At 34.8% G+C, this 27,313-nt stretch overlaps 1 protein-coding gene across 1 annotated transcript; it reads right to left on the bottom strand.

Annotated features, from left to right (window-relative positions):
• Positions 1–228: 228 nt before the first annotated feature.
• LOC145273817 (solute carrier family 22 member 7-like) lies at positions 229–27,204 on the bottom strand (the record flags this gene model as incomplete). The annotated part of the gene is made up of 4 exons (XM_080127143.1): positions 26,955–27,204; positions 7,708–7,910; positions 2,788–3,243; positions 229–363 (listed from the first exon to the last, which is right to left on the bottom strand). Coding segments are annotated over exons 1-4 (962 nt in total), but the record flags the coding sequence as incomplete, so codon positions are not given.
• Between the last annotated feature and the right edge of the window lie 109 nt (positions 27,205–27,313).

Below are 27,313 nucleotides of genomic sequence, written 5' to 3'. Positions count from 1 at the left end.
TTTGACAATAATACTAATAATACTAATTTTTGACAATAATACTAATAATACTATTTTTTACAATAATACTAATAATACTATTTTTTACAATAATACTAATAATACTAATTTTTGACAATAATACTAATAATACTAATTTTTGACAAGAACACTTCGAAATTAAGTTATATTCACACCTATAACCTGGAACGGAGCATAAAAACAAACACAAGAAATTATTCTACTTACCACACAAAAGCTTTCCATATGAAAATTGAAGATAGAAATTCCATTAATACTGTTAGAAAAAAGCTGAAGAATCTGTCACCAGCGAGAGACGAAGACGTCAAATAGAGGCCGTAGTAAGTTAAGGCACTAATAAACCTAAAAGAAAAACATTTTCAAAAAATCATTAAATAAACTTTGTATTATTATTCGTACTCACTAGGAGTTCTCACACTGGTTATCATCAAAGATTGCTCACTGATACTAACCGGTGGTGTTCCCTAGAGTCTGATTAAAAAACTGTCTCCAGATTTCCAATATTCTTTACCTCTTTAAGAACCTTTGCAAATTACTTTTCTTTTTCGCAACAGTCGGGAGATGACGGTGATCTAGTGGTTACCGACACGAACTGACAACCTGGATGTTCCAAGTTCGAATCCAGTTCGTTCCACGAAAATCAGTTTCACTGCGGATATTCGCAACCTTCTTGTGGTTTTTCCCTTAAGTACCCAATCTCTTTCTAAAAATAATTCTGATTAAAAAGAGAGGCCGAAGGACTGTATTGATGCCCATCTTAGTCCAATAGTCTGTGAAAAGGATGAAATTATGTACCGATGCATTCGTGCAAATCTTCTACATCTTCAATTCCTTGTGAATAATTGTGTGTACAGTTCCCACACTGACATCAAACTGTGCACTTATTGCCTCTATATATACACGACAGTCTTTATCGATGAATTCTTTATTTGGCCAATCAACTTGATATTCTGACTTCCTTACTCCTCCTACACCTCTTATCATCACTCACAGGCTCCTTGCATACCTTGATTCTCTCATGTCACTCAAAAACTGATGTTCGATTCATGCAAGATGGTCCAAAAGCAGTCTGAAGCATTCCATACGTTTCTGTGGTATTTTTTCAGGTTTTAAACAGCATTTTATTGCATATTGTTCTTTTAAAGTGTCCTCATGTCCAGGTTGCATTTTTGAAATTCACCAGTTATGACAATCAGGCTTTAGTAGGCTATATTCACATTCCGTCTGTAGCTGTTCGTTTGAACCTGAAATCATAAAAATCGGTCAGTCATCTCATAAGATATATAGCAATAACATATACTATATTTACAAGAATCTACGAGAATTTTAAATGCCTGTACAAAAAAGTCTGGAAACTTATTGAAGGCTCCTCGTATTTTTATTTATGTTTAAAATAGAATTTCACATCAACAGGAAAAACAACATGATATAGAAAAAGTCAGAGTCGATAAATTCAGGGCCTTGAATTACACGGGTTTAATAATACTAAAAACTTCACTACTTAAATATACAAATTATATTTCGTTAAAAGTTATTAATAAGAGCCAATGTTCGTTTATTTCCATATTAGAAAGAAAGCTCAATGAAATAGATTAGGAATATTCTAATGAATATGTTTTTGCATTGGTCTGATTAGCAGACGATAATGAAAAAGTAAATGAGTTTCGTACCTGTGTGTTCGTTAATGTCTGTGTGCGTATGCTTATGACAGTGTGTGAGTGACTTGACATAGCAGCAGCCCCAAGATCCGGGAGGGGAGCGGAGAGGGGAATCGAGGTGATACTGCTCTAGAACGTATCCTGGATTACGGTTTAACTGTTTTATTGAATAAAAACCTGGCCTTATATGAATAGATGTGACCCTAGAAAGGCCATTTCGAATAAATTCAAACAATCCTCGGATTAGTCTAAAATATTATTTGTTTTTAGTAATTCAGGCGAGAGTATGCGCGGACAGAGTTGCGCAGAAACGCATTTAAGCATTTTAATTTTGAACGCCGAAATGGAAACTTCGGTCCGCCGAAGATACTCCAATATATTAATACAATAGTCGATGGGAAATGAAACATGTTTTTCCTATTAGATTTGTTTAATTGTAGGTCAGCTTCTAATGCATTGATTGCCTAAACATTGTTAAATTTATGTCTAAGTCATATTAACTTAAAATTTATTCAATTTTTTTCAATCTTTTGCGTTGCATTTTTTTTTGTATTTCTGAAGCGTTTGAATTTTTTACGCCGCATTTTTTATATTTATGAAGCGTTTGAATTTTTGTGACATTTTTGTGCATTCATGAACTGCTGTAGTTTTTGTGTGGCATTGTTATGTATTTAAAAAGCGTTTGATATTTTGTGTGGCATTTTTGTGTATTTATTAAGCGTTTGAATTTTTGTGTGTCAATCTTTTGTGTATTTATGAAGCGTTTGAATTTTATGTATCATTTTTTATGTATTTATAAAGCGCTTGAATTATTAGTGTGCCACTTTTGTGTAGTTATGAAGCGTTTGAATTTTGTGTGACATTTTTTATGTATTTATGAAGCGTTTGAATTTTTGTGTGGCATTTTTTGTGTATTTATTAAGCATTTGAATTTACACACAACCTTTCATTAGTTTATTTATTTGTCAAAAAGTGATTTCAATTTTCACGAAAACTATTTGATTCTGCTTCTATTTTGATTCAACACAATCAACGATACAAAAGAAAAATAAATTAAACTTTTATTTATAACCAGAAGATATTAAAATGTTTAGAAACGTTTACTTACCATGTAAATATTTGAATCAACATGATACATCTTAATATATTATTAGTTAGAAGATTAAGGACACTGTCTGTGTTTTTAGGTTTAAAACACATCAATGCTTTTTTCACAGGAGAAAGATGGGTGGAAATCCGATTTTCGCTGGCAATTCGATCGTTTTTTTTGTCATCAGGATTGTCGATGGTGGTCAACAGTGATGGTGGCGGTGGGGTAAGGAAGAATTTGCTTTCGTTGTTCTCATCTACAAGTTGTTGCTTTGTTTGTGGTGGAGGTGATGGTGCTTCTGTTGGATGGTTCTTATCTAATATTATTTCAAGTTCAGTATTCGACTTCGTTACACATTTCTGCCAAATCTCATTGAAATCAACTCCATTTATTTTGGTTGCTCGCCGGACTATTTTCTTTGCGTGTGACAAACGGTTTTTCGCAAAAAGCCACCGTAAAGATTCTTCCAGAAATCTGCGGAGAAAAAAAATTTTTTTTAGTCCATTTCATCATTTTTTAGTCCATTTTAATAATAATTATGTGTGTGTGTTTTGTGTTGTGCGTGCGTGTGTATTTGGCTATTTGAGTGCATGCCTTCCTGTGTATATGCATGTGATTTCGTACGACAATTACTAAATTAGGATATCAGAGATCGGAATGTGAGGTTTTCCTCTATTTTTTATTTATTAGATTTTTTACATTGTATTTTTCATAAAATATTATATGATTTTTTACATTGTATATTTCATAAAATATTATTTATATGATTTTTTTACATTGTATATTTCACAAAATATTATTTATATTATTTTTTACATTGTATATTTCATAAAATATTATTTATATGATTTTTTGACATTGTATATTTCATAAAATATTATTTATATGATTTTTGACATTGTATGTTTCATAAAATATTATTTATTAGATTTTAAACATTGATTATTAAAAAAAAATAAGCTATTAGATTTTTAACATTATATATTTCGTAAAAATATTTATTAGATTGTATATTTCATAAAATATTATATATTAGATTTCTAACATGGTATATTTCATAAAATATATTTAATTAGATTTTAAACATTGTTTATTTTATAAAATAGTATTTATTAGATTTTAAACATTGTATAGTCGACTGACGATGAATATTTTTAGTCGAGTCAAAATCTCTACATGCTATGCACTCACGACAAAATGCCTGTACCGACCCGGAAAATAGCAATATTTTCTTCCTTGTCAGAAACGTTGCTCATTGAATGCAAAAATTAAACAACTAAGTGCTAAATGGGTCAAAAACAAACAATCGTTCACTCTCTATTTAAAAAACTTTGCTTTTAGTATGGTTTCAAAAACGCTAATCTTGCAATTAAAATCTCTTGAAAGTATCAGAGTTTGTTCTAATTTTTATTATCAAATCGTTAGAAGATAATGTAATTACATTTAAACCATCAAACAGCCATACCAATATAAACGTCTGGTATTAGTATAGATGCTGTTTTTCTTTGTATTGCCATGATTTTAATAATATTCGATAAAGTATGAATGCTTTTATTGAATAAATAATATTTTAAAACGTATACAATGTTTAAATATCTAATAAATAATATTTCATGGTGTATAAAATCTTAAACTTCTAATAAGTAATATTTTAAAACGTATACAATGTTAAAAATAAAATAAATAATATTTTATAAGCCATACATGTTTAAATATCTAATAAATAATATTTTACATAGTATACTATATTAAAAATTTAAGGAACAGTATTTTCTAAATTATACAATGTTAAAAATCTAATAAATAGCATTTTATGAAAACTACAATGTTAAAAATCCGAAAATTAATATAATAAAAAGTATATAATGTAAAAAACCCAATAAATAATATTTTATGAAATGTTAAAATGTTAATATATAAATTCACTTGCCCTCCTTTTTTTAAAAGACAGAATCATCCGATCGCCGATGACAAGATGCAAGCAAGACAGGTCCGCAGAAGTTTATATATAAAAGTGAACGTGTCTGTCTGTCTGTCTGTGTGTCTGTGTGTCTGTCTGTCTGTGTACATTTCCCTACGCAATAACTCTGTCAATTTTTAGTCTATAGACTCGAAATTTGAAATACCGGGTACTGAGATTTGGGGAAATCGATGTGACGGGTGTCAGCCAGAAATTTGGCTGTTAAGGGGTCAAATTTCAACGATTTGACCTTTAAGAACTCTACCAAACTCCTCCGACAATTTTGGGTCTAGACACTTGAAATTTTAGATATAGGTTCCTTGAACCTGGATCTAACTTAATAAAGTGATTTGAGCCCGAAACTATAAATTTTAAGGGGTCATAATAGGGGTCAAAGTTTTTAAAAATTAACCATTTTTTTTGTTTTTTTGCTTTTTTTGCACAGCATATACCTCCAAACACCCGAGCAACGCCGGGCACTAGTATACTGCTAGTATATATATATATATATATATATATATATATATATATATATATATATATATATATATAAATAAGCGAGATAAGACACTAATAGAATTCAGATGAAAAATCCTGATAGATATTACTTGAAGTAATACTTTCAAGGAGATCATAGCCAAAAAGGAAAAGCTCAATATTTAAGAATAGAGCAATATATAAGTTTTGTGGTTCAATTTTAAATTCTGAAAAAAAAAAAACAACATATAGAGATATATATTCGATTCAAGAATTTATTGCTTGACAAAAGGAATTTGTAGAAAGGGTTATTTTAATTTCCTTAATCCATGGATTTTCAAAAATGATCATATCATCAGAGGAAATGAAATGCAGTTTGCAAAATTTTCAGTTGCGAATGGACGCTATTTTGCTTTTCAGCACAATTATTGAAAATAGTTTTTTGAGTGGTTGTGGATAATAAAACTAATTTCAATAATTTCATCATTTCCTCTGATGATATGAGTCATTGTTGAAAATTCATGGATTAAGGAAATCAAAATAACCACTTCTATATATTCCTTTTGTCAAGCAATAAATTCTTAAATCGAATATATGCCTCGATATGTTGTTTTTTCAGAATTTAAAATTGAACCACGAAACTGCGTGATAATTAAAGAGTGCTCAATGGAGGACAGAACAGGTATATAGTCTGTTTATTATATAAACATTATTGGTTACATATATGCATACATGTTTTAGTGGTATCCCTATTTAAAAAGACTCATCTCGTCGGACCAAACAAGTTTCCTTTTTGGATCTAACGAGGTGGGTCTCTTTAAATAGGGATTGCACCGAAACATGTATACACATATGTAACCACAATCTTTTGTATAATAAACAGACTATGTATATTACTATAATTTTTTGTGTGTATTGATATTCATATTAAAAACCATTTTTTCTATTTATGTAAAAAAAAATACAATTTTCTTATATATGGGTTGTGGAATTACATTCATCTGCAAAAGGTCTAGGTAATTTGCATATTTTTTTTAAAAACATTGATTTTAATTAATTCCCTATTAGTTTTTTCGTTTTTTTTTTGTAGGATGATCATCTTTAGTAAACTATTACGTGTAATTATATTCATGCACATATTCTACATGATTTATACTTGCGTAATATTTGCATAAAAAGTTTATAGTAAACACAAACCTCTTTCTATATATATTTATGTATGCATATATATATTTATTTAAAAATGTTACCTATCAAACTCCTCTATCAGTTTTTGGTCTACGGACATGAAACTTAATATATAGGGTATTCAAGCCCATGCGAAATTTTAGATTTAGGTTTTAGCCGGGAAAAGTCGGTGCAAGAATGTGAAAAATATGTTTTCATATCCCAGGCATTAACACCAAAGGAAAAAGTAAATCGTAAGCTAAAGGTTTTGATTTCGATACTCGGTAGTGGCGCACATACCATTTTTAAAAACTTTTAAAATAATTACTATATATTGGGTCCAATAAAATATAATAGATACGAAATCTGCATTAATCAAAATATCATATTTAAGCGTATTTTACGACCGGGCAATGCCGGGTGGCCTGCTAGTATATATATATATATATATATATATATATATATATATATATATATATATATAGTCTTTGAAGTTTTTAACCTTTAAAACTATACAAAAAAAATTTTTTTATCACTCGTTAGAAAACCATCTAGTCAGTAAGTCATTTAATCACCTGCAATCACTGCATCAACTCGCTCTCGAATTTACTATAATACCAATAATTTATTTTTCAAGGGATCATCAGTTGTTTACCATGAAACACTGTTTCGGGGATATATATATATAGTTAATAAAACATGTTAAAAAACACTTTGAAAAAGAATAAAAAACATTTATTATTATTTGTTATTTTATATATATATATATATATATATATATATATATATATGTGTGTGTGTGTGTGTGTGTGTGTGTTTATACATATATATACATATTTACACACACACACACACACACATATATATATATATATATATATATATATATATATATATATATATATATATATTATCGCTTTGTGGACTGCTTGGTACATATGTTTGCACTTTCTTCAGACTTGGCAGATTCTGCCAAGTCTGAAGTAACTATAGGGTCGTTTATTTGATTCTCGTAGTGGAAACATGTATAACCAACAGAAAAAAAGGTAATAAAACCATATTTTACACCACAGTAGTATTAAGCACCTCTTTTCAGTTTTTTTTTTTACTATTTACCAATTACTCATTCGTTTTGTTTTTCATAGAGTTTTTGTTCAATCGTTTTAATTTTGTACCTTTGTAGGTTAATAAATACAGAGAGAGGGTGTAGAGAAACAGAGTGACATACTGCGGGATATAGAGCGAATAAAAGAGGTACACACCCAAGATATACACACTTATTACATTTATAATGGATGTTGCGATTACCGCTATTTATGTATAGATTCTCTTACAATATGTCTAATAGAACCATTGCTCCTGAACAAGAGATTGCGATTGCTAAGGTTCTCCACCGGTGGTTCTGAAGGTAGTAAGCGAGAGGCGTCAGCAAAAAGCACCCAAGGCACCACCCACTGCCGCACAACATGTTAATAAATGCTCGGTGTTCCGTCGGAAATAGTTCCAATGATAAAGTCATATTTGGAATGCCAAGGCCCTATAAAAATAAAATGAAAACTAATATTAGCATCAAGTCATATTTGGAATGCCAAGGCCCTATAAAATAAAATGAAAACTAATATTAGCATCAAGTCATATTTGGAATGCCAAAGCCCTATAAAAATAAAATAGAAACTAATATTAGTATCAAATCATATTTGAAATGTCAAAGCCGTATAAGAATAAAATGGAAACTAATATTAGCATCAAGTCATATTTGGAATGCTAAGGCCCTATAAAATAAAATGAAAACAAATATTAGTATCAAATCATATTTGGAATGCCAAGGCCCTAAAATAACAAAATGAAACAAATATTAGCATTTAGTCATATTTGAAATGCCAAGGGCCTATAAAAATAAAACAGAAACAAATATTAGCGTCAAGTCATATTTGAACTACTAAGGTCTTATAAAAATAAAATGGAAACAAATATTAGAATCAAGTCATATTTGAAGTACAAGGCTCTTTAAAAATAAAAATGGAAAAAAAATAAGATACTAGTAGGTATATTCGGCGTTGCCTGGGATCACAAAAATAAATAGAAGAAATGAAGTTGCGTTTGAATATTTTCTTGTATAAAATAGTATAACAAAACATATTGATGCTTGTTTTCCCAGACAACGTGGCCTTTAAACATACCTGCTGTATCCAGTATATTTAACACTTTTGGGTTACACTTTTCTCTATCCAAGATATTGAACATTCTGAATACCATGTTACCATACAAGATTTTAAAAGAAAGACAAAACTTCGTTTAAATACATTTACCCTGTCTAGGGTATTGAGCACCTTTAAAATAAAAGGGCCTCCTTTTAAAGCACAACAAAACTAAATCCCCCTATCCAAGATACTGAGTACTTTAGATTATGGCTTGCGTCAAACGCTTATTAAAGTAAACTGTTAAAACGACTTTCGGGCTACTACCTGTTCTATGCAGCATATTCAACACTATAGATGATGGCTCATGGGCAATAGCAAAGAAAAGGACAGAAAAGTTATTTATCCCGGTTAACACTGTGTTTAAACACACCTGCTCTATCTAGGGCCTAGAGCACTGCCAAGTTTACTTACATTTTGGGTACAACCTACTCTATCCAGGATATTGAGGACTTATAATATTACCGAAGCCTTCCCGAGCAGTACGAAAACTAAGACTCCTCCCTAGAAAATAAATTCTTTTTTTTCTTACTTATGGTTGATCACCTTTTCTAATCCAGTGCACTGAGAAATTTTGAATATGTCTCACAGGCAACATTAACAAACAGGACAGAAAAGTTCTTTATCCCGTGTAACACCGTGTTTACATTTCGATAACAGTAAATGGTTCAAATCTTTTCCGAGGTGACACCGAAATAAGATAAAATATTATTCGTTCGAAAATAAGTCGATAAAGAAAATATAAACACTGTGAGCTTTTGGTTATTCCTTTTTGTAAAAACTTTTAGAGAGACATACACATAGACTATTGCCTTTTATATGATATATAATAGATAAATAGAAGCCAGTGTGATTATAGGAGGTTATCATCGATGACTTATATCCTATCCTATCTATATGCATTCTGTATAACCAACTTATTTTTCTTGCATCATATTCTTTTACAATAAACACCATCTCGCTTCATTTCTTTCAAAAATTCTTATTCTTACTCGGAAAATTCTTTTGTAGTTTTGTGCAGAAATGTGAAAATGAAGACAATAGGAAATTCTTGCTCAAGTCAGGGGAAAGTATGGCGCAAGCGTTGCGCCGTTTAGGATTATCTTCTCTTCTAGTCATCTTTGATTAAAAAAATAACTTTCTGTCTTGTGTGAGTTTGCTGCAGCATTGCTTTTGTTATATTGTCATATGTTGTAGTATGTTGGTAAAAGATGTCTGTAGTCCAACCCAACAAAAGACCTCATTCACTGAACCATGTACATCACAAGAATATAATACTACATAAACAATGTCGTATTTTTGGTGTGCTTTAAAGCGCATGGAAATATAACAATATATTTTATTGTTGGTGACGGTTATGGATGGTTGGTTGTTAGAATTCGACGGGTTCTTCTCGGGACTAAATCGTCAACCAATTTCAATATCCATTTCTTTTTTTCGTTATTATATAACTAATTGTGGCAACCCGAAATGTCCCTAGGGGCGGCATTATCAATGTAGCCACACCCTAAGGGCGTTTTATTTGCCGATGGTCGTTTTAATGAATTGACCTGACTTTTGTACGAATAATGCAGAAAATCGCTCACGATTGTTGTTTCCTGGTGCCAGATTTATTTTTTTTTCATTCAGATGACCTTTTGGTACATCCGATAATTATTTTATGTTGTTAATTTATCACATTGCCACGCGCATCTCTTCTTGTCCAAATGATTTCCTGATACACATGGCCTGGATATTTAATACACATGTGCATCATAAAAGCCTATCCAAACATACCCGTAGTACTAACAGGTAAAACAATAAGCATACTAATTCTATATAAACAATCATACCAGGCAAAATTTAAAAATACCATCACCATACGAATCCATAGATCTAAAAGTATCAACAAAAATACTAGAGTTTTCAACAAACTCCTCAAAAACTTATAAAACAACAAGCAAGATGATATGCCCCGCGAAAGGGATATATTCGTTTGAAGTAGCTGAGTGATCGAGTAATGATCTGATAACTGAACGAGGATTCATGATCAGAGCTGGTATATCCTTAGCGTGAGGCTTCTGTGTACCATTAAACATCTTCCCCTAGGTGACTCACTCAGTCGGTATTTATGGTTTAACCAGCCAATCATATTCGTATAAGGAAGAAGGACCAGGATGTACTCATGTTCATTATATCAAATGATATCGCCAATACAAACATTTTACACACTCCCCAAAACACGCAAACCTAAAACACTCCTCTGCTTTATTGGTAGTTCATCTCACATCTCATTAGCGTTACTATATTAGATACAATATGCAGAGAATGTATAAAATACTATGTAGACCTTAATAAATTAAAAAAATACAAACATCTAATAACAAACACACTTACAGACACACAAACACACATATAGTGTTTTCAAGACTTTTGTATATATATTTGGTAAAACTGGTAATTAGTAAAAACCTGAATAGAGTGCTCAATACTATTGCAGAACAAATATGTGTTTTATTTGTATTTTATTTATTTTTTGATTACCGTTTCATCTGTTTGGTTACATATATTTCGGATGTTGGGCCACTATTACGATCAAACAGCCTCGTCAGACCTTACAGAAATGGTTGTTAGTATTTGGAAGAAGTGTTTTAGAAGAAATACGAGAAAAAAGGGGGTAGAAGATAATAAGGGGGAGGGAGACAGGTATCGACAATATTTCAGTTTTGAAGGTAAAAATACATTAGATTGTATTGTGTGTGGGGGGGTAGCAGATTCAGGTAGGCGTGGGTGGAGATATATGGATATAGGGAGAGGGAGGTGGAGAGAGGATGGTAAAGAAAAAAGAGAGGGGGTAAGGAGAGGAGGGGAGGAGTTTCAATGTTTAGGCTTAAATTTTGACTGCTTTTTGCTTGTTCAGCCATGTATATGAAGTAGATGAGAGAGAAAGAGAGGGAGAGAGAGAAAGGGTTTTTGTAGGTGTCATGTGTTTGACAAGTACAAGGTTCCATTTAAAATTTTTGTAGTCGCTATAAGTCGACTTGTTCATTTCAGTTGACAATGAGTTGTTTTTAGTTAGTCAAGGATTAATACATATGCTAACACATGTGCAAATACGCATACATACACATACATATGTATATTTCTACACATCCATATACAGACATATACACACATACACATATATATAAACAATATATATGCAGACATGCCTGCATCTATATGCGGATATACAAGCACATACACACAAGTTCTATACACATATACATACTCACATATATACATAGACACATATACATATATATACACTCACACCTACATATATACATATACATGGAGATATAGATCTCCAGTAAGAAGTAGATGTGCATATACATACATACATACATACATACACATACGTGTATGTGGGTACATGTGTGTGTATGTAAGGTCTGACAAGGCTGTTGGATCGTAAACATAGTCCAACATCCGAAATATATGTAACCAAACAGATGAAATGGTAATAAAAAATAAAATAAAAAATAAAATAAAACACACACACACATATATATATATATATATATATATATATATATATATATATATATATATGTGTATATATATATATGAACAAATGATTAATAAAACATGTTAAAAGACATCTTGAAAAAGAGTTAAAAGCATATTTAATCTGAAAAGGAAACACTTGATAAGTGGATAGTCCTTAATCCGCGGAGTTTCGAAGAAATACTCTCCTTCTCATCAGAGGGCAGGAATTAGCAAAATGCAGGATCGGATTTTGCATATAAAAGTATTTAATGAAACTACAAGTAAGTCACGTCAAGATGTCTTTTAGCATGTTTTATTAATCATTTGTTCATATTATAAGCTCTATTTCCTTTTCGGTTTTATTGAGCTTTTACATCTGGCTGAGTTTATTTTACTTGTAAATATTAACTCTTTAATATTTATAATATATTTTAAGTTTACCATTTTGATTACCTTGGTAAACTTATTGTAATCTTTATTATATATATATATATATATATATATATATATATATATATATCACGGCGGTTTAACTTATTTCAACAAATCCTTACGGTGAATATGATTTAAATTCTTTTCGAAAGCTGTAGTAACTGCACATTTCCTTTTCAGTTTTTCCGCTTTTCACCTTGTACGTTATATATGCTATTATTTTACGTTATATATGCTATTATTTTATTTCCATCATATTTGTTTGGAACGCGTATTTCAATTGTTAACATTAATATCTCTGAAAACGATACACAAGCGAGGAAGCATCGTCGCGCCGCCAATTGGAAAACTTTTCACCAAGTGACCCCCCTCCCCCTAAAGTAGCCTACCCAGTCCTCTACTGAATTAGATAGCATCTTGGTACCACAAATGCCATTTGACCTTTCGGGGCCAAGAGAAACGACCACCCTGGTCTTTAGTCTCGAGTGTCCAAGAAAAGAAAACCAAAGATAAGTAAAATCTTTAACTGTTTAGCATGAAATTTAAAGCAAATATTCTTTACATTTCCAGGCATATTGTAACCGATAATTTTCTCCATTTAAATAGACCATTTCGCAGTTTACAAAACCCATCTCACTTAAATAATAAGTCAATGCTATAGTAAAGATAAACTCGGTTAAAAAAAAAAAAAGAAATTATGCTAATTTATTTAGAGGATATGAAAACTTTATTTCAAAATCATTTCCACCGTGTTAGAAATCCAGACTTATTGCATGTCCAATTATTGCATATATTTAAAAAACAAACGTATATAAATAATTAGATTTATTGAGTTAAACCTGAAACTCTACCATTCGTTAATTTATTGATGGTTTTCCTTCACGGCGGTTTAACTTATTTCAACAAATCCTTACGGTGAATATGATTTAAATTCTTTTCGAAAGCTGTAGTAACTGCACATTTCCTTTTCAGTTTTTCCGCTTTTCATCTTGTACGTTATATATGCTATTATTTTATGCTATATATGCTATTATTTTATTTCCATCATATTTGTTTGGAACGCGTATTTCAATTGTTAACATTAATATCTCTGAAAACAATACACAAGCGAGGAAGCATCGTCGCGCCGCCAATTGGAAAACTTTTCACCAAGGGACCCCCCTCCCCCTAAAATAGCCTACCCAGTCTTCTACTGAATTAGATAGCATCTTGGTACCACAAATGCCATTTGACCTTTCGGGGCCAAGAGAAACGGCCACCCTTGTCTTTAGTCTCGAGTGTCCAAGAAAAGAAAACCAAAGATAAGTAAAATCTTTAACTGTTTAGCATGAAATTTAAAGCAAATATTCTTTACATTTCCAGGCATATTGTAACCGATAATTTTCTCCATTTAAATAGACAATTTCGCAGTTTACAAAACCCATCTCACTTAAATAATAATCAATGTTATAGTAAAGATAAACTCGGTTAAAAAAAAAAAGAAATTATGCTAATTTATTTAGAGGATATGAAAACTTTATTTCAAAATCATTTTCACCGTGTTAGAAATCCAGACTTATTGCATGTCCAATTATTGCATATATTTAAAAAAAAACGTATATAAATAATTAGATTTATTGAGTTAAACCTGAAACTCTACCATTCGTTAATTTATTGATGGTTTTCCTTCACGGCGGTTTAACTTATTTCAACAAATCCTTACGGTGAATATGATTTAAATTCTTTTCGAAAGCTGTAGTAACTGCACATTTCCTTTTCAGTTTTTCCGCTTTTCACCTTGTACGTTATATATGCTATTATTTTACGTTATGTATGCTATTATTTTATTTCCATCATATTTGTTTGGAACGCGTATTTCAATTGTTAACATTAATATCTCTGAAAACGATACACAAGCGAGGAAGCATCGTCGCGCCGCCAATTGGAAAACTTTTCACCAAGTGACCCCCCTCCCCTAAAGTAGCCTACCCAGTCTTCTACTGAATTAGATAGCATCTTGGTACCACAAATGCCATTTGACCTTTCGGGGCCAAGAGAAACGACCACCCTGGTCTTTAGTCTCGAGTGTCCAAGAAAAGAAAACCAAAGATAAGTAAAATCTTTAACTGTTTAGCATGAAATTTAAAGCAAATATTCTTTACATTTCCAGGCATATTGTAACCGATAATTTTCTCCATTTAAATAGACCATTTCGCAGTTTACAAAACCCATCTCACTTAAATAATAAGTCAATGCTATAGTAAAGATAAACTCGGTTAAAAAAAAAAAAAAATTATGCTAATTTATTTAGAGGATATGAAAACTTTATTAAGTACGTTACTTAATATAAATCAGCCATCGCAAGGCGATTTTTTTTTTTTTAATGTTAATTTTCTTAATTAAAATAACGCTAATAAGATATCAGTAACCCCCCTTACTTGTACACTGCCATTTCCTTTCCGGACACCTTTGCTCTTGATCCATCATTTCATCAAAATACGAAAAATTAGATAAGCTGTTTTAAATTTCCTCTTTTGACAAAATTGCCAATCGAAATGCAGACGGGGTTTCCTTTACAATAGAGGATAGAACTGAAGCAGTATACTTATATGAACAATACGTGCGTACTAACTAAACCACCTTTGTAAACTATATATAATCGCCTGTACTGAATCCTCATCAGCTCACAACCTCCTTTATCCTCAGACTCTTAATGTATCAGACCTTATATCACCAAGACATCCTTCTGAATAGATACAAGAATTCTTCTGAGCAGCATAACATCCAGTGATCATATATCTGATCCTCATGAAATTGCTTATATCACTCTGAATATTACCTTAAATTTCCTTTCTATCCCTAAGCTAAGTAGAACACCTCATAATACTCTATTCAACTACTTTTAAAATTAGATACACCCAGTTGCAATATTAGAAGTGCTTCGTCCCTGACCTAGACTACGGACTTGTACAACAAACCATGAAACTATTGCACCTAAAATTCCTCTCAAAACTGAAAAATACTGCTGGTTGTATACTAAGTACCCCCTATAGATACTTTACCTCCAAGATGACTGCATCGTCTGTTTTGCATCACAAACCTTTTTATTTTTTACTTAAATTCTCTTTCTCCTGATCACTAACAAATCAAACTGCTCTATTTCTCAAGTTGCCACTAAACCTAATCCGTTTCACGTAACTTAGAGAGGTCCTTGCTCTCCGCCCTTGACCCTAACAGACTCGAAAATCGATACCCATTAACAACCAAAATTTCCTAGGTATGCCCCTGATTAAAACTCCTAACCCATAACCAAGCTTCTAAGTAAATACTTACTAGCCATAGTCCTATACATTGACTTAAAGTAATCTATAATGAACAGCAACCATTAATATCTCTTTATTAAGAGATAGTATTGCAATAATCATTACACAAACTAAACCGGTACTCATTGAAATAAAAACTTCCGGATATTAAGAGAAAGGCGAAGTCATTCTCCTTCGTTGTAGTCTAAAGGCAACTTGCTCAAAGTGTCCAAAATTCCATGCATTCGTATACATTACTACTTATCCATCCATCTATATTTAACTATATTTACAACATATGCAATAACCTATATCTATCAGGTATAACTGTACTCCATATCAAATGTTCTCTTGTATCTATACTGAGCATATCTTATCTTTCAGTCTTACTAAATATTCGGTTTGGGCACCAAATCAGAATTTTTAATAACAAGTAAATCATACCCTAACACTTTATCCTAATCCTAAACCTACTAAACCATATCTAATCATCCATTCCTAAACTTACAAAACTATATCTAACCATACATTAACTCGTCTCTCTCAATCCAATACTGTAGCAAATTTAGCTGCTTTCACAGCACGAATTTTTACCTATACCCTCTCCCAGTAACAATGGAAATGGAAGCATAGTAATGCCTTTTTTAACCAGGTTACCTACTAAAACCAGCCCATATATCTATTAACAAAATGACACATGACTCAAAACTTACTGTTTTTACCCGTACTATATTTGCACTCGCATCTCATGCCCTGCTATCATCTAAAATATAGCTTGGGCACAACTCGTAGTTCAATTCTTAACACCTACTCACACTCTAATATTATACTTGACCCAAGCTCACATGAATAAAAAAAAAAAATAAATAAATAAAAATAAAAGGAAAAAATAAAAAATATATATATACAAAAGAGAAAGCCTCAAACCACATTATCTCCTCCGAACAAGCCCCCTTACAATCATAGTTGCTTACACTGCATGAGCTCTACTCAACCTCTTTATCCAGTAACAATGAAATAACAATGTCCCTAATCCACTTTGAGGAGTGTAACTATTTTAGCAGATATAACCTCTACAAACTAACCCAATAACATTAACTAACCACGCGGGGTCGCAGAAATACCTGGATTAGAACCCAGGCTCGGAGCAAGCCCTCTCAGTGGTGACGGACCCAGTAGATCTTTCCAGATCATCCGTCTAGGAGAAGGAAAACTCTGAAACCAAACCAAAGAGGAGGGAGGCCTCTTCAGTCTTGGATGACAACCTTCCTAGAGCTGGTGACTCAATCAAATTACCGGTCTGCAAACCTAAAATGCTTAAGGAGTAGATAGGTCCTGCCTATCGCCCGGCTTCCATACTCCTTCTTTGCCTATTAGTCAGGCGCAGAGATACTATCACAGTGATTCGACAGAAACACCCAGTGGTAGATCTTGTTTCTTGTCTAGGGCAATGAACGCCGTTTCCCCACTCCCGACACACCCCACCCCTAAAGCTGGGCACTTGAGAATGCTTGAGTACCACATATGCCTGAGCAACTAGATTGGGTTGACCTTCCTCCAATGGGTTGAGGGTACCGGATTGACACTTACTGGCTGCTGTTTCCGACTGGTAGTACAGGAGCCCTAACTCTTTGGTAGCGCTTAGAGCGGCTGCTCCATCAACAGTTGAATAATATCGGGATGTTTGCAGTGCCATGGCGCGCATGGAAAGGGACCCTGCACTCATCCCCGGTGGGCTTTCCTGAGGCCACAGTCCTAGTTGATGGAGGGTCAGCTGATGGTCTACTTGTGATGCATGTGTGATATTCTGCATAACCTCCTGTTCGGCTTCCCCTAACCCAACTGAAACTCGTTAAAAAAACATGATGACAGTACAATCTAAAAATAAGCTTAAACCAGGCTTAGGGTCAAACAAATCCAACTTGCCTCCTCCCTTGAGGCTTGCATTCACAAATATCCGTGGGCTTAGAACTAATTTAGCTGATGTTGAAGCATTTCTCCTAACAAATACCCCGGATATCTTAGCACTAAGTGAGACTAACCTACACTCCTCCATCCCCTCTAACTACTTTAACATGCCTGGATATCTCCCACTCTGCCGTAAGGACTCTGACAGACATATGCACGGACTTGGAGTTTACATTCGTAATACCCTTCCCTTGACTAGAGAAACAAACCTAGAAACGGATGATCAAGCCTTTATGTGCTTTAGACTAATCATGCAACACAACATTAGCTACTTTTACTTTCTCTACCGCTCTCCCTCAACCCAAGACTGCTCCATAATAAACAAAGTATCTGACAGCATAGACACAGCACTCTCCTTCGACACTAGCGCCCAAGTACATGTATTTGGCGACTTTAATGTCCATCACAAAAACTGGCTTGGATTCTCTACTTACACAGATGCAGCAGGCAGCGCAACTCATAGCTTCTCTGTATCTCACTCCCTAGCGCAAATTGTTACTTTTCCAACCCGCTTTCCTGATCAGGAAGAACAACACGCATCACTATTAGATCTGTTTTTGACCACAGTTCCTGATGATTGTGTAACGAAAGCCGACAGCCCACTTGGGAACGCTGATCATGCGGTGATAATGGTTGAAATCGCCCTAAACTCTAGACCCAAAACTGAAGAGCCAGTGCTCAAAACAACGAGATATTATAAAAAGGCTGACTGGGAAGCTATCAGAGATCTTATCAGAGACGCCCCATGGGGAAATATTTTTTCTCTTCCTGCTGAACAGTGTGCAACCGAGACCACTGAATGGTTCAAAACTGCAATCGAAGCGCATGTTCCCATGCGGAAATTCTATAGCAAGCCCCACTCTCCCCAATGGTTTACTTCGACTTGCGCAACGGCCATTGCTCAAAGGCAGCGTGCATTCCGCAGGTTTAATCGACATAAGTCCAGTTCAAACAGACAGAAGTACATAGAAGCTAGAAGTAACGTTAAGAAAGAAATAGCGACAGCTAAGAGGGAATTTACGGAAACCACGAAAAAACGCATCGAAGCACAAAAACTAGGAACTCGTGACTTCTGGAAAATCTACAACAGTGTAGTAAATAATGGGCAATCAACAATTCCCCCACTATCCAACAATCACGAGGTTCTTTGCTCAGCAACCGAGAAGGCTAACATGCTTGCCAGTCGGTTTGCCTCAAACTCCACACTGGACCCTCTAAACCACCCCCTACCTCAATTTCCTATGCGGACAGACGCTACGCTAGACGACCTGAAAATCACCCCTGCCCAGGTGCATGCTATCATAAAAAACCTTGACACTTCCAAAGCATGTGGACCCGACCTCATCCCAGCTGTGCTATTAAAAAAGTGCTCAGCCGAAGTAGCTCCAGTTCTCTCCAAACTCTACAACAAATGCCTTAATGAATCTTGCTTTCCGAGCTGTTGGAAAACTGCTTCTGTAGTACCAGTATTCAAGAATTCTGGCGAAAGAACTGACCCATTAAATTATCGCCCTATTAGTCTCCTCCCACTTTTTGCCAAAATATTTGAGACCTTAATTAACCATGCTCTAGTCCAGCACCTTACAGATGCTAAACTTCTGACCGACCGTCAATATGGATTTAGACAAGCCCGTTCCACGGCAGACATCCCCATTGTAATCTCTGAACGCATATACCATTCACTGGACAAAGCGGGAGAGGGAAGAGCGGTAGCTCTAGATATATCTAACGCTTTTGACAGGGTATGGCATGAGGGTCTCCTCAGGAAGATTAGATCTTACGGTATCACTGGTAGAATACTTAACGTAATTAAATCCTTCTTAGATAAGAGAAAAATCCAGGTTGTCCTCGACGGTCGTACATCTAAACAATATGATATAAATGCGGGAGTGCCCCAAGGATCTATCCTGGGACCTCTGCTGTTCCTGATATTCATAAATGACCTCCCCGACAAGATTGCCTCTGAGATGGGGATATATGCTGATGACACCACACTCTATAGCAGGCACGACAGGAAAACAAACGAACATATATCTAAAGTAATGGCAGAAACACTAGAGGATGACCTCCAATCAGTAGTGGAATGGGGACAAAAATGGATGGTAACGTTCAATGCCACCAAGACAAAACTGGTTTCATTCAATAATTACAAGAAACCTTCTCTACCACCTATAGCAATGGCCAACGACTCTTTATCTGAGAGTACGTCTCTCAAGCTCCTTGGCCTAACGTTCACTGGAAACATGAGTTGGAACAGTTACATCGAGGGCATTGCCAGGGCCGCTGCAAGGAAGGTGGGCTCTCTCTACCGTGCTAGAAAACTTTTAACACCCGAAAGTATCCTGTACCTCTATAAGGCCACTATTCGCCCATGTATGGAGTATTGCTGTCATATTTGGGCCGGTGCATCGGCTACTAGTCTCTCGCTCCTTGACAAGGTTCAAAAGAGAGTCGCAAATCTGATAGGCCCTAAACTGGCATCAAAACTTCAGCCTCTGTCCCATCGTCGAAACGTTGCATCCCTCTGCCTGTTCTACAAGTACTATAATGGTGAATGCTCTGAAGAACTGCAAGCACTTGTGCCCCCACGATGTGAACACCCTCGACAGACCCGACAAGCTGCAAATTCCCACCCCCACACTGTAGAGATCCCTAGATGTAAAAGATCCTTCTACTCCAGTAGTTTCTTCCCCAGAACTGCTAGACTTTGGAATTCCATTCCGGGTCACTGCTTCCCCAACTGTACTGACATGCATAAGTTCAAGTGCAACGTGAACCAACATCTCGCTGCCCTAATCCCTACATAGTACCCCAGTAGATGTTTCCCCTGATAGTAGACCCCTACACCAAAGTGGCAATGTGCCTTGTTTGGGGTGAAAATGTAATTAAAAAAAAAAAAAAAAAATATATATATATATATATATTCCAGCTCGGCGTTGCTCGGTCATACAATACGCTTAAACATGATATCTAAATTTATGCAGATTGTGTAAATATTATAATAGAATTATTCGTCTATTGATTATTATTGGGGCTGTGACAACAGAATATTCTTTTCATTCTTTTGACCCTCAAGTATATATCTGACACAGCAAGACACAGTCAAGTAATCGAGAACAACATCAGTCTATATAAAAACATACAAGATATTAACGGATATATACTCAAGAGTCAAAACAATGAAAAGAATATGCTGTTGTCACATCCCTAATTATTATATATTACGAGGAATAATTTGCCCGGTGGACTAATTCGCAAAAAGAGTAAATATTATAAAATAATAAATAAATAAATAAATAATAATAATATTAATAATAATAATAATAATAATAATAATAATGTCGTTCATCAAATTCCGTCTGTGTTTGTTTACAATATTACGTCAGCTGATATTCGGGCTTGACGATGAATACCCTGGAAATGAGTGATGCTGAGTATATAAATCTCTCCTCAATACGACACTCTGGCTACTTTTGCTCATCAACTTGTTTTCTTCTTCATTTAAAGCCAAATTTTAAATTCACAAGTAAGTACCCCCTCCTCCTGATTTCAACCCTAATACCCGAAAACATCATCTTCGTACCCCCCATAGAATTTATCCTTCCTCTACAAATAGAACCCTGTAATTGCCATCTGTTTATAAACTTAAACATTCAGAAACTTAAACATTAATTATAAATAGATTTGAAATATTTTTATTAAATTAATAAAACTCTCACAGCCACTACCAAAGACATCGAGACCCATCATAAATGGCATTCCGATATAAAAAGAAAAAAAATCTCGATAAATACCCCCTACCTCTAACAAAAAACAGACTTAAACTTTAAGTTTCATCCCCTCCCCTCTCCATTGACCTTTAGCGCACTGTCTTAACTTCACCTCTTACTCAGCTCAAATATCTGTGCGTGAGCTCGTCAAGCTAATCAAAAACCTTGATTCCAGTAAAGCAACTGGCCCTGACGGCATTCCAGTTATAGTGCTGAAAAAGCTCCAACCAGAACTTGCCCTCATGCTTACAAAACTGTTTAAACGTTGCCTTAAGGAGAAGTGCTTCCCAACACCCTGGAAAACCTCATCAGTATACCCTGTATTTAAGAATTCAGGTGAAAAGTCATCTCCCTCTCAGTACAGACCAATAAGTCTCCTGTGTGTCATGAGTAAGTTGTTGGAATCCATATTAAATAAAGGAGTAGTCAACCACCTCAGCAGAAACAACCTTCTTAGTGACATGCAATATGGTTTCCGCTCTGCAAGATCTACAGCAGATGTGCTAACGGTTATATCGCATAGGATTAGTGAATCTCTTGACAAAGGCTTCCTTTCCAGGGCAATTGCTCTTGACATATCTAAGGCCTTCGATAAGGTATGGCATAAGGGCCTACTTCACAAGATTTCCAGCTATGGTATCACTGGTAATGTTTTCTCAATCATTAAATCATTTCTCTCCGATAGGTTCATAAGAGTAGTGGTTGATGGGCAGAAATCAGATGCCTGCAGTATTAATGCTGGAGTCCCTCAGGGGTCCATCCTGGACCAAACGCTCTTCCTGATCTACATCAATGATCTCCCAAAACACATACTTAGATCATTTGTTGACATCTATGCTGATGACACGACCAACACATCAAAGGCCATAAATGACAAAGTTCTCTCTAATTCTCTCTCTTCTGATCTTGAGCACTTGGTACAGTGGGGGAAGAGGTGACTGGTTACTTTTAATGCATCCAAAACCAAGCTTCTGTCTTTACATCATCAACGCTCTGATCCCCATCTGGCATCAATTGAAATGGATGGCTCTCGTCTCTGTTTTGACAAGCTTCTGGGTTTGACCTTTACTCCTGATCTGAAATGGAACACGTACATTAGGCCTGTTGCCAAGGACGATGGAAAATGGTGGGATCCTTCTACCGCCCCAAAAGATATTTCACTAATGATGCAATTCTCTATCTATATAAAAGCGAAGTACGTCCAAGGATGGAGTACTGCTGCCACATCTGGGCAGGAGCTGCTAAAAACAGCCTATCCTGCCTCGACAGAGTACAAAATAGACTTCGTAACTTAGTGGGGGAGGCCCTCTTCTCTTCCCTGCAGCCTCTCTCCCACAGAAGAGACGTTGCGAGCCTGTCTTTGTTTTATCGTTATTTCCATGGCAAGTGCTCGTCTGAGCTCCAATCTATCGTCTCTCTCACCAATCTTTCACGAGAAACACCCATCTGGCTGAAACTACTGTCAATAATTTCCCCCACTCTTTATCTGTGCTTAAATCCAAACGTAGATTCCATGGACAAAGCTTCTTTCTCAGAAGTGCACGACTGTGCAACTCTCTTCCGTTTTCTTGTTTCCCACCTTACTACAACTTGGATGTCTTCAAGTCCAACATAAACAAATTCCTGACAAACTGCCCTCTTAAGTAAGATACTCTATCAAATCTCCAATACTAATGATTACTACAATACTATCTCATTGATTACTGTAAACGCAATAACCCTTATCCCTGAGTGGCCTCCTGGCCTTGATAAGTGGTGACCTCCATGTAAAAAAAGAAAAAAAAAAGCTATTTGTGCATGTTCTCCTCAGCTTTTGACATTTTTGTCCTGTCTGTAAAGACACATCTTTTTATTCCAACTGGCTGATTAGCCTACAACTAAGAATTATTCCTGCAAGTAACTATATTCCCACTTGGATCGTTTTGGCATAGGCAAAATAAACACAAGAACACCTGCATCATCTTTCAAGGAAAACATATTTTCACTCCGGGAATGATAAATGCGGAAACAAAAACTACACCCGAGAATTGATGGCCGTTCCAGATCTTTTGTCTTCCTAAAGAGAGAAGTAATTGTCTTTTCACTATATTTTTGTCCAAGGCCAAATATCCAAAAAAATCGTAATTTTTCTACAACCAACAGTAACACGCTTCTTTGTATCCAATCTAAATTGGACGAAGACAGTATCCCCCACAAAGGAACTTATATTTATTTGTTTTGGTTTTCTTGAAAAATATTCTGTTACTTGTTTTGTATTCGACAAGGACCTGATTAAAGGCTTGCCATTACATCTCCACCTCTGGCGTTAAAGAACTTTCTCTAACTGAATATTTTCTCATTATTTGAACTTTCATTGTAACTTTATTTTATATATATTTTTTTTCTCTATCTCTATTCCTTCTTATTTCTTTTTACTTCTTTCTTTCTCTCACATGGCTCTTTATATCCTTATATTTTTGCTTTTTTATAATCACTTTATTTACCTCTTTTTCATTCTCCGATATTTAATGACTACTGTTGTATAATAACACGAGCGTATGGAAGCAAGGAGAACAAAGTAATTCAGTTCAAACCTTTATTTAGGGTCAAGGTGAATTGATATACACAGTCTACTAGGCGTCAAGAAGGCCGGAATAGGGATCCAAGTGTTATGGTAGGTTGGAGTCCTCTGGTGGTAGGCCTCAGGGAACGAACAGTGATAGGTGACTAAGCACCTTTGAATCAACTGCTGTCGCCGAGAGGAGAGCTGCCGCTGCTGCTGCTGGAAGGAGCTGAGGGGAACGGCTGTGGCTGCTGCTGCTGCAAAGAGTTGAGGGGATCAGCTGTGGCTGCTGCTACTGCTGGGAGGAGCTGAGGGAAACGGCTGTGGCTGCTAGTGCTGCTGATGCTGGGAAGAGCTGAGGAGAACTGACGTGGCTGCTGCTGCTGCTGATACTGGAAAGAGCTGAAGAGAACTGGCGTGGCTGCTGTTGCTGCTGTTACTGGAAAGAGCTGAAGAGAACTGGCGTGTCTGCTGCTGCTGGGAAGAGCTGAGGGGAACTGGCGTGGCTGCTGCTGCTGATACCGTCAGCGAGACGATCCGCTCTGGTTGGCAGTCTGCCGGTAACTGACTTTTTTCTCTGACGGTCGGCTTATTTATACAGTGAGCGCGGACGTAGTAGGGGACATAGCGGCTCCGAGGCAAAAATGGCTGTCGTATTTTTTATTTGTCTTAGTTTTCCGTAATCAACCACACATCAGGGATTCGCTTATTTCGAGGTATATTCAGTTGTATATATCCCATCAAAGCTGTAAACATTGCGAATCAGCTTATGTAGGAAATACGTCGCGACCGTATTCCGTGACCTAACTATTTATGTTTGAAGTGCATGTGAGGGGGGTTGTCAGGTGTATTATTAATATTTCTACTCCTAATTTAGTTGATGCCGTTAATGTGTTTTCCTCCGGATGATTTGCGGGTTATGCTGTTGATGTGGGTGTGGGGGTGGATGTGTTTTGACACCCCGATATGTGTTTAATACAGCTCTGAACATTTTGCCGACAAACAATATTTGTCTCCGCGCCGCCATTGTTGTTCCCTAGTTCTTCCTCGTCCCGTGCTTCGTTTATGTAACTGTGTGGGGATCTTGCGATATAACACTACGTATCTCTTAAAATTATTATCTGTTATTACTCTATCATTCTTATATTTTGATATCTTACATACCCTTTGCCATTTTTATCTCCATATTTTGCCATCTGTTTATCCTTTATTTTACTCAATTAAATCTTTCTACACTACACTCTGTATAATTCATCCCCATCACATTAATTATCCTACTATTACTCCTAATCACTTATATTTCTTTTAAGTACTGTTATAATCTCATATACCCCTTCTAAAAATATACCGACATAGCATAAACCTCATATCTCATGTAAACCACATCTATAGCTACAGCATATCTACAAATATGTTTAAATAAACAATTTCTTTCAGGTAGCTTGCACTATATTTCCCCCAAGAGTTTAAACACATACACTGTCCACATGTATTAAACCCACTATAACAGATATGCTATATACCTACCGGCATTATATAATACAAGCTACACTCCTCCTATATCATAGAGATCAATATAGTTCCCCCAAACAGCCTCAATAATTTATTTCGCTCCTAACATAAGCATCGCTAGACGTTGCATCCTTATTATGTTACCTGGCATCTTCTTTACTTTTCTGATGAGAAGCACAAGGCTTCGAAATACGATGATATAAAGAGTTCTCACTTACCCAACAGCTCTAATTGATGTATATCTTTAATAAATAAATTAATAAATCTATATATTTTTTATACTCTCGTTTTCTCTCTTTATTGACTTCTATATAAACTCCAACATAATTTGTAGAGCTTTGTATTATCCACATAAGTCTCCTCTTAAAGAATTGATTTTATTCTCTTCCTTTAACTCCCCCGTACACACACACACACACATACACACACACACATATATATATATATATATTATATATATATATATATATATATATATAATATATATATATATGGACTTTCCTGTCGATTTCGACGTATGAAGTTCCGCGACAACAACTAAGTTGTTAGGAAATCCTCGCAGATGATTTGCTTATAGTGGTGAAACCAACCACACATTTTGGTATTACTTCTAACCCCTGTCGGTACAGATGACTGCCACAAGATAGAACATACAGTAAACTGCAAGTTTTTACATCAGAGTTTCCCTTCTCTTATATATATATATATATATATATATATATATATATATATATATATATATATAATATATATATATATATATATATATATATATATATATATATATATATATATATATATATATATATAAGAGAATTTATTTTTTAATTTTTACAAAACTGTGTTTTACTGGACCGATTTCTTAGAACGATTTATACATAACTTACACTTAGTAATTATTTTATTGTATTTTTACTCTTATGATTTTAAAAGAATTGCGATTCTTCTTCCACCCCTGATCCTTTTTCCAAAATTGCTCTTATGGATTTATATAGGTCTCTGATAAGTTGTTTAGCCATTAAATGAAAAACGTGTAAGATGTACCATATATCAAATAATATGATATGAATGTGACTTAAATATACTTGTGGTATGTGAATTGTTTACAACTGATATATATATATATATATATATATATATATATATATATATATATACATATATATATGTACATATGTATGTATATATATATGTGTGTGTGTGTATGTGTGCGTGTGTGTGTTTGTGTGTTAATTATGAAAGTAATATTCCCATATGATTCGCTACATAAATACACCTGCGAAATGCATTATTTCTTGTCTTCTGCAAACATATAAGCAAAGAACATTTGAGTTCATAATGTGAGGAATAATTTTCTAGATGACCTACCTGCTGAAAAAATCCTATCAGGAATCTGAACACCATAAAAACGTCATGCGACGGGGAAAATCCGAGGGCTAGCGAGGAAGCCCAAATGCCAAACATACAAATTATTAAGACGGGTTTTCGTCCGTATGCGTCGGCAAAATTAGGAATAAGGCCGGCACCAAACATCATTCCTACAGTCAGCAAGGTTTGTGACAAGGCACCAAGAGCGGCCTTGTCACATACAAGATCCCACTGGAAAGAAAATCAAAACCAACATTTACATAGCTCTTGGTAGTAGTGTTTAAATAATACATGTTTAAGTGAAGGAATAAAACGCAATGGTCGAAACCTGAACAAGAATACCTGTTACTGTGACGTCA

This window comes from Euprymna scolopes, unplaced genomic scaffold, assembly GCF_053919585.1.
Source record: "Euprymna scolopes isolate OS-2025 unplaced genomic scaffold, ASM5391958v1 sca201, whole genome shotgun sequence".
NCBI classification, from domain to species: domain Eukaryota; kingdom Metazoa; phylum Mollusca; class Cephalopoda; order Sepiida; family Sepiolidae; genus Euprymna; species Euprymna scolopes.
The sequence above is the reverse complement of the archived record's forward strand: the minus strand, read 5'-3'. Positions and strand labels throughout refer to the sequence as shown.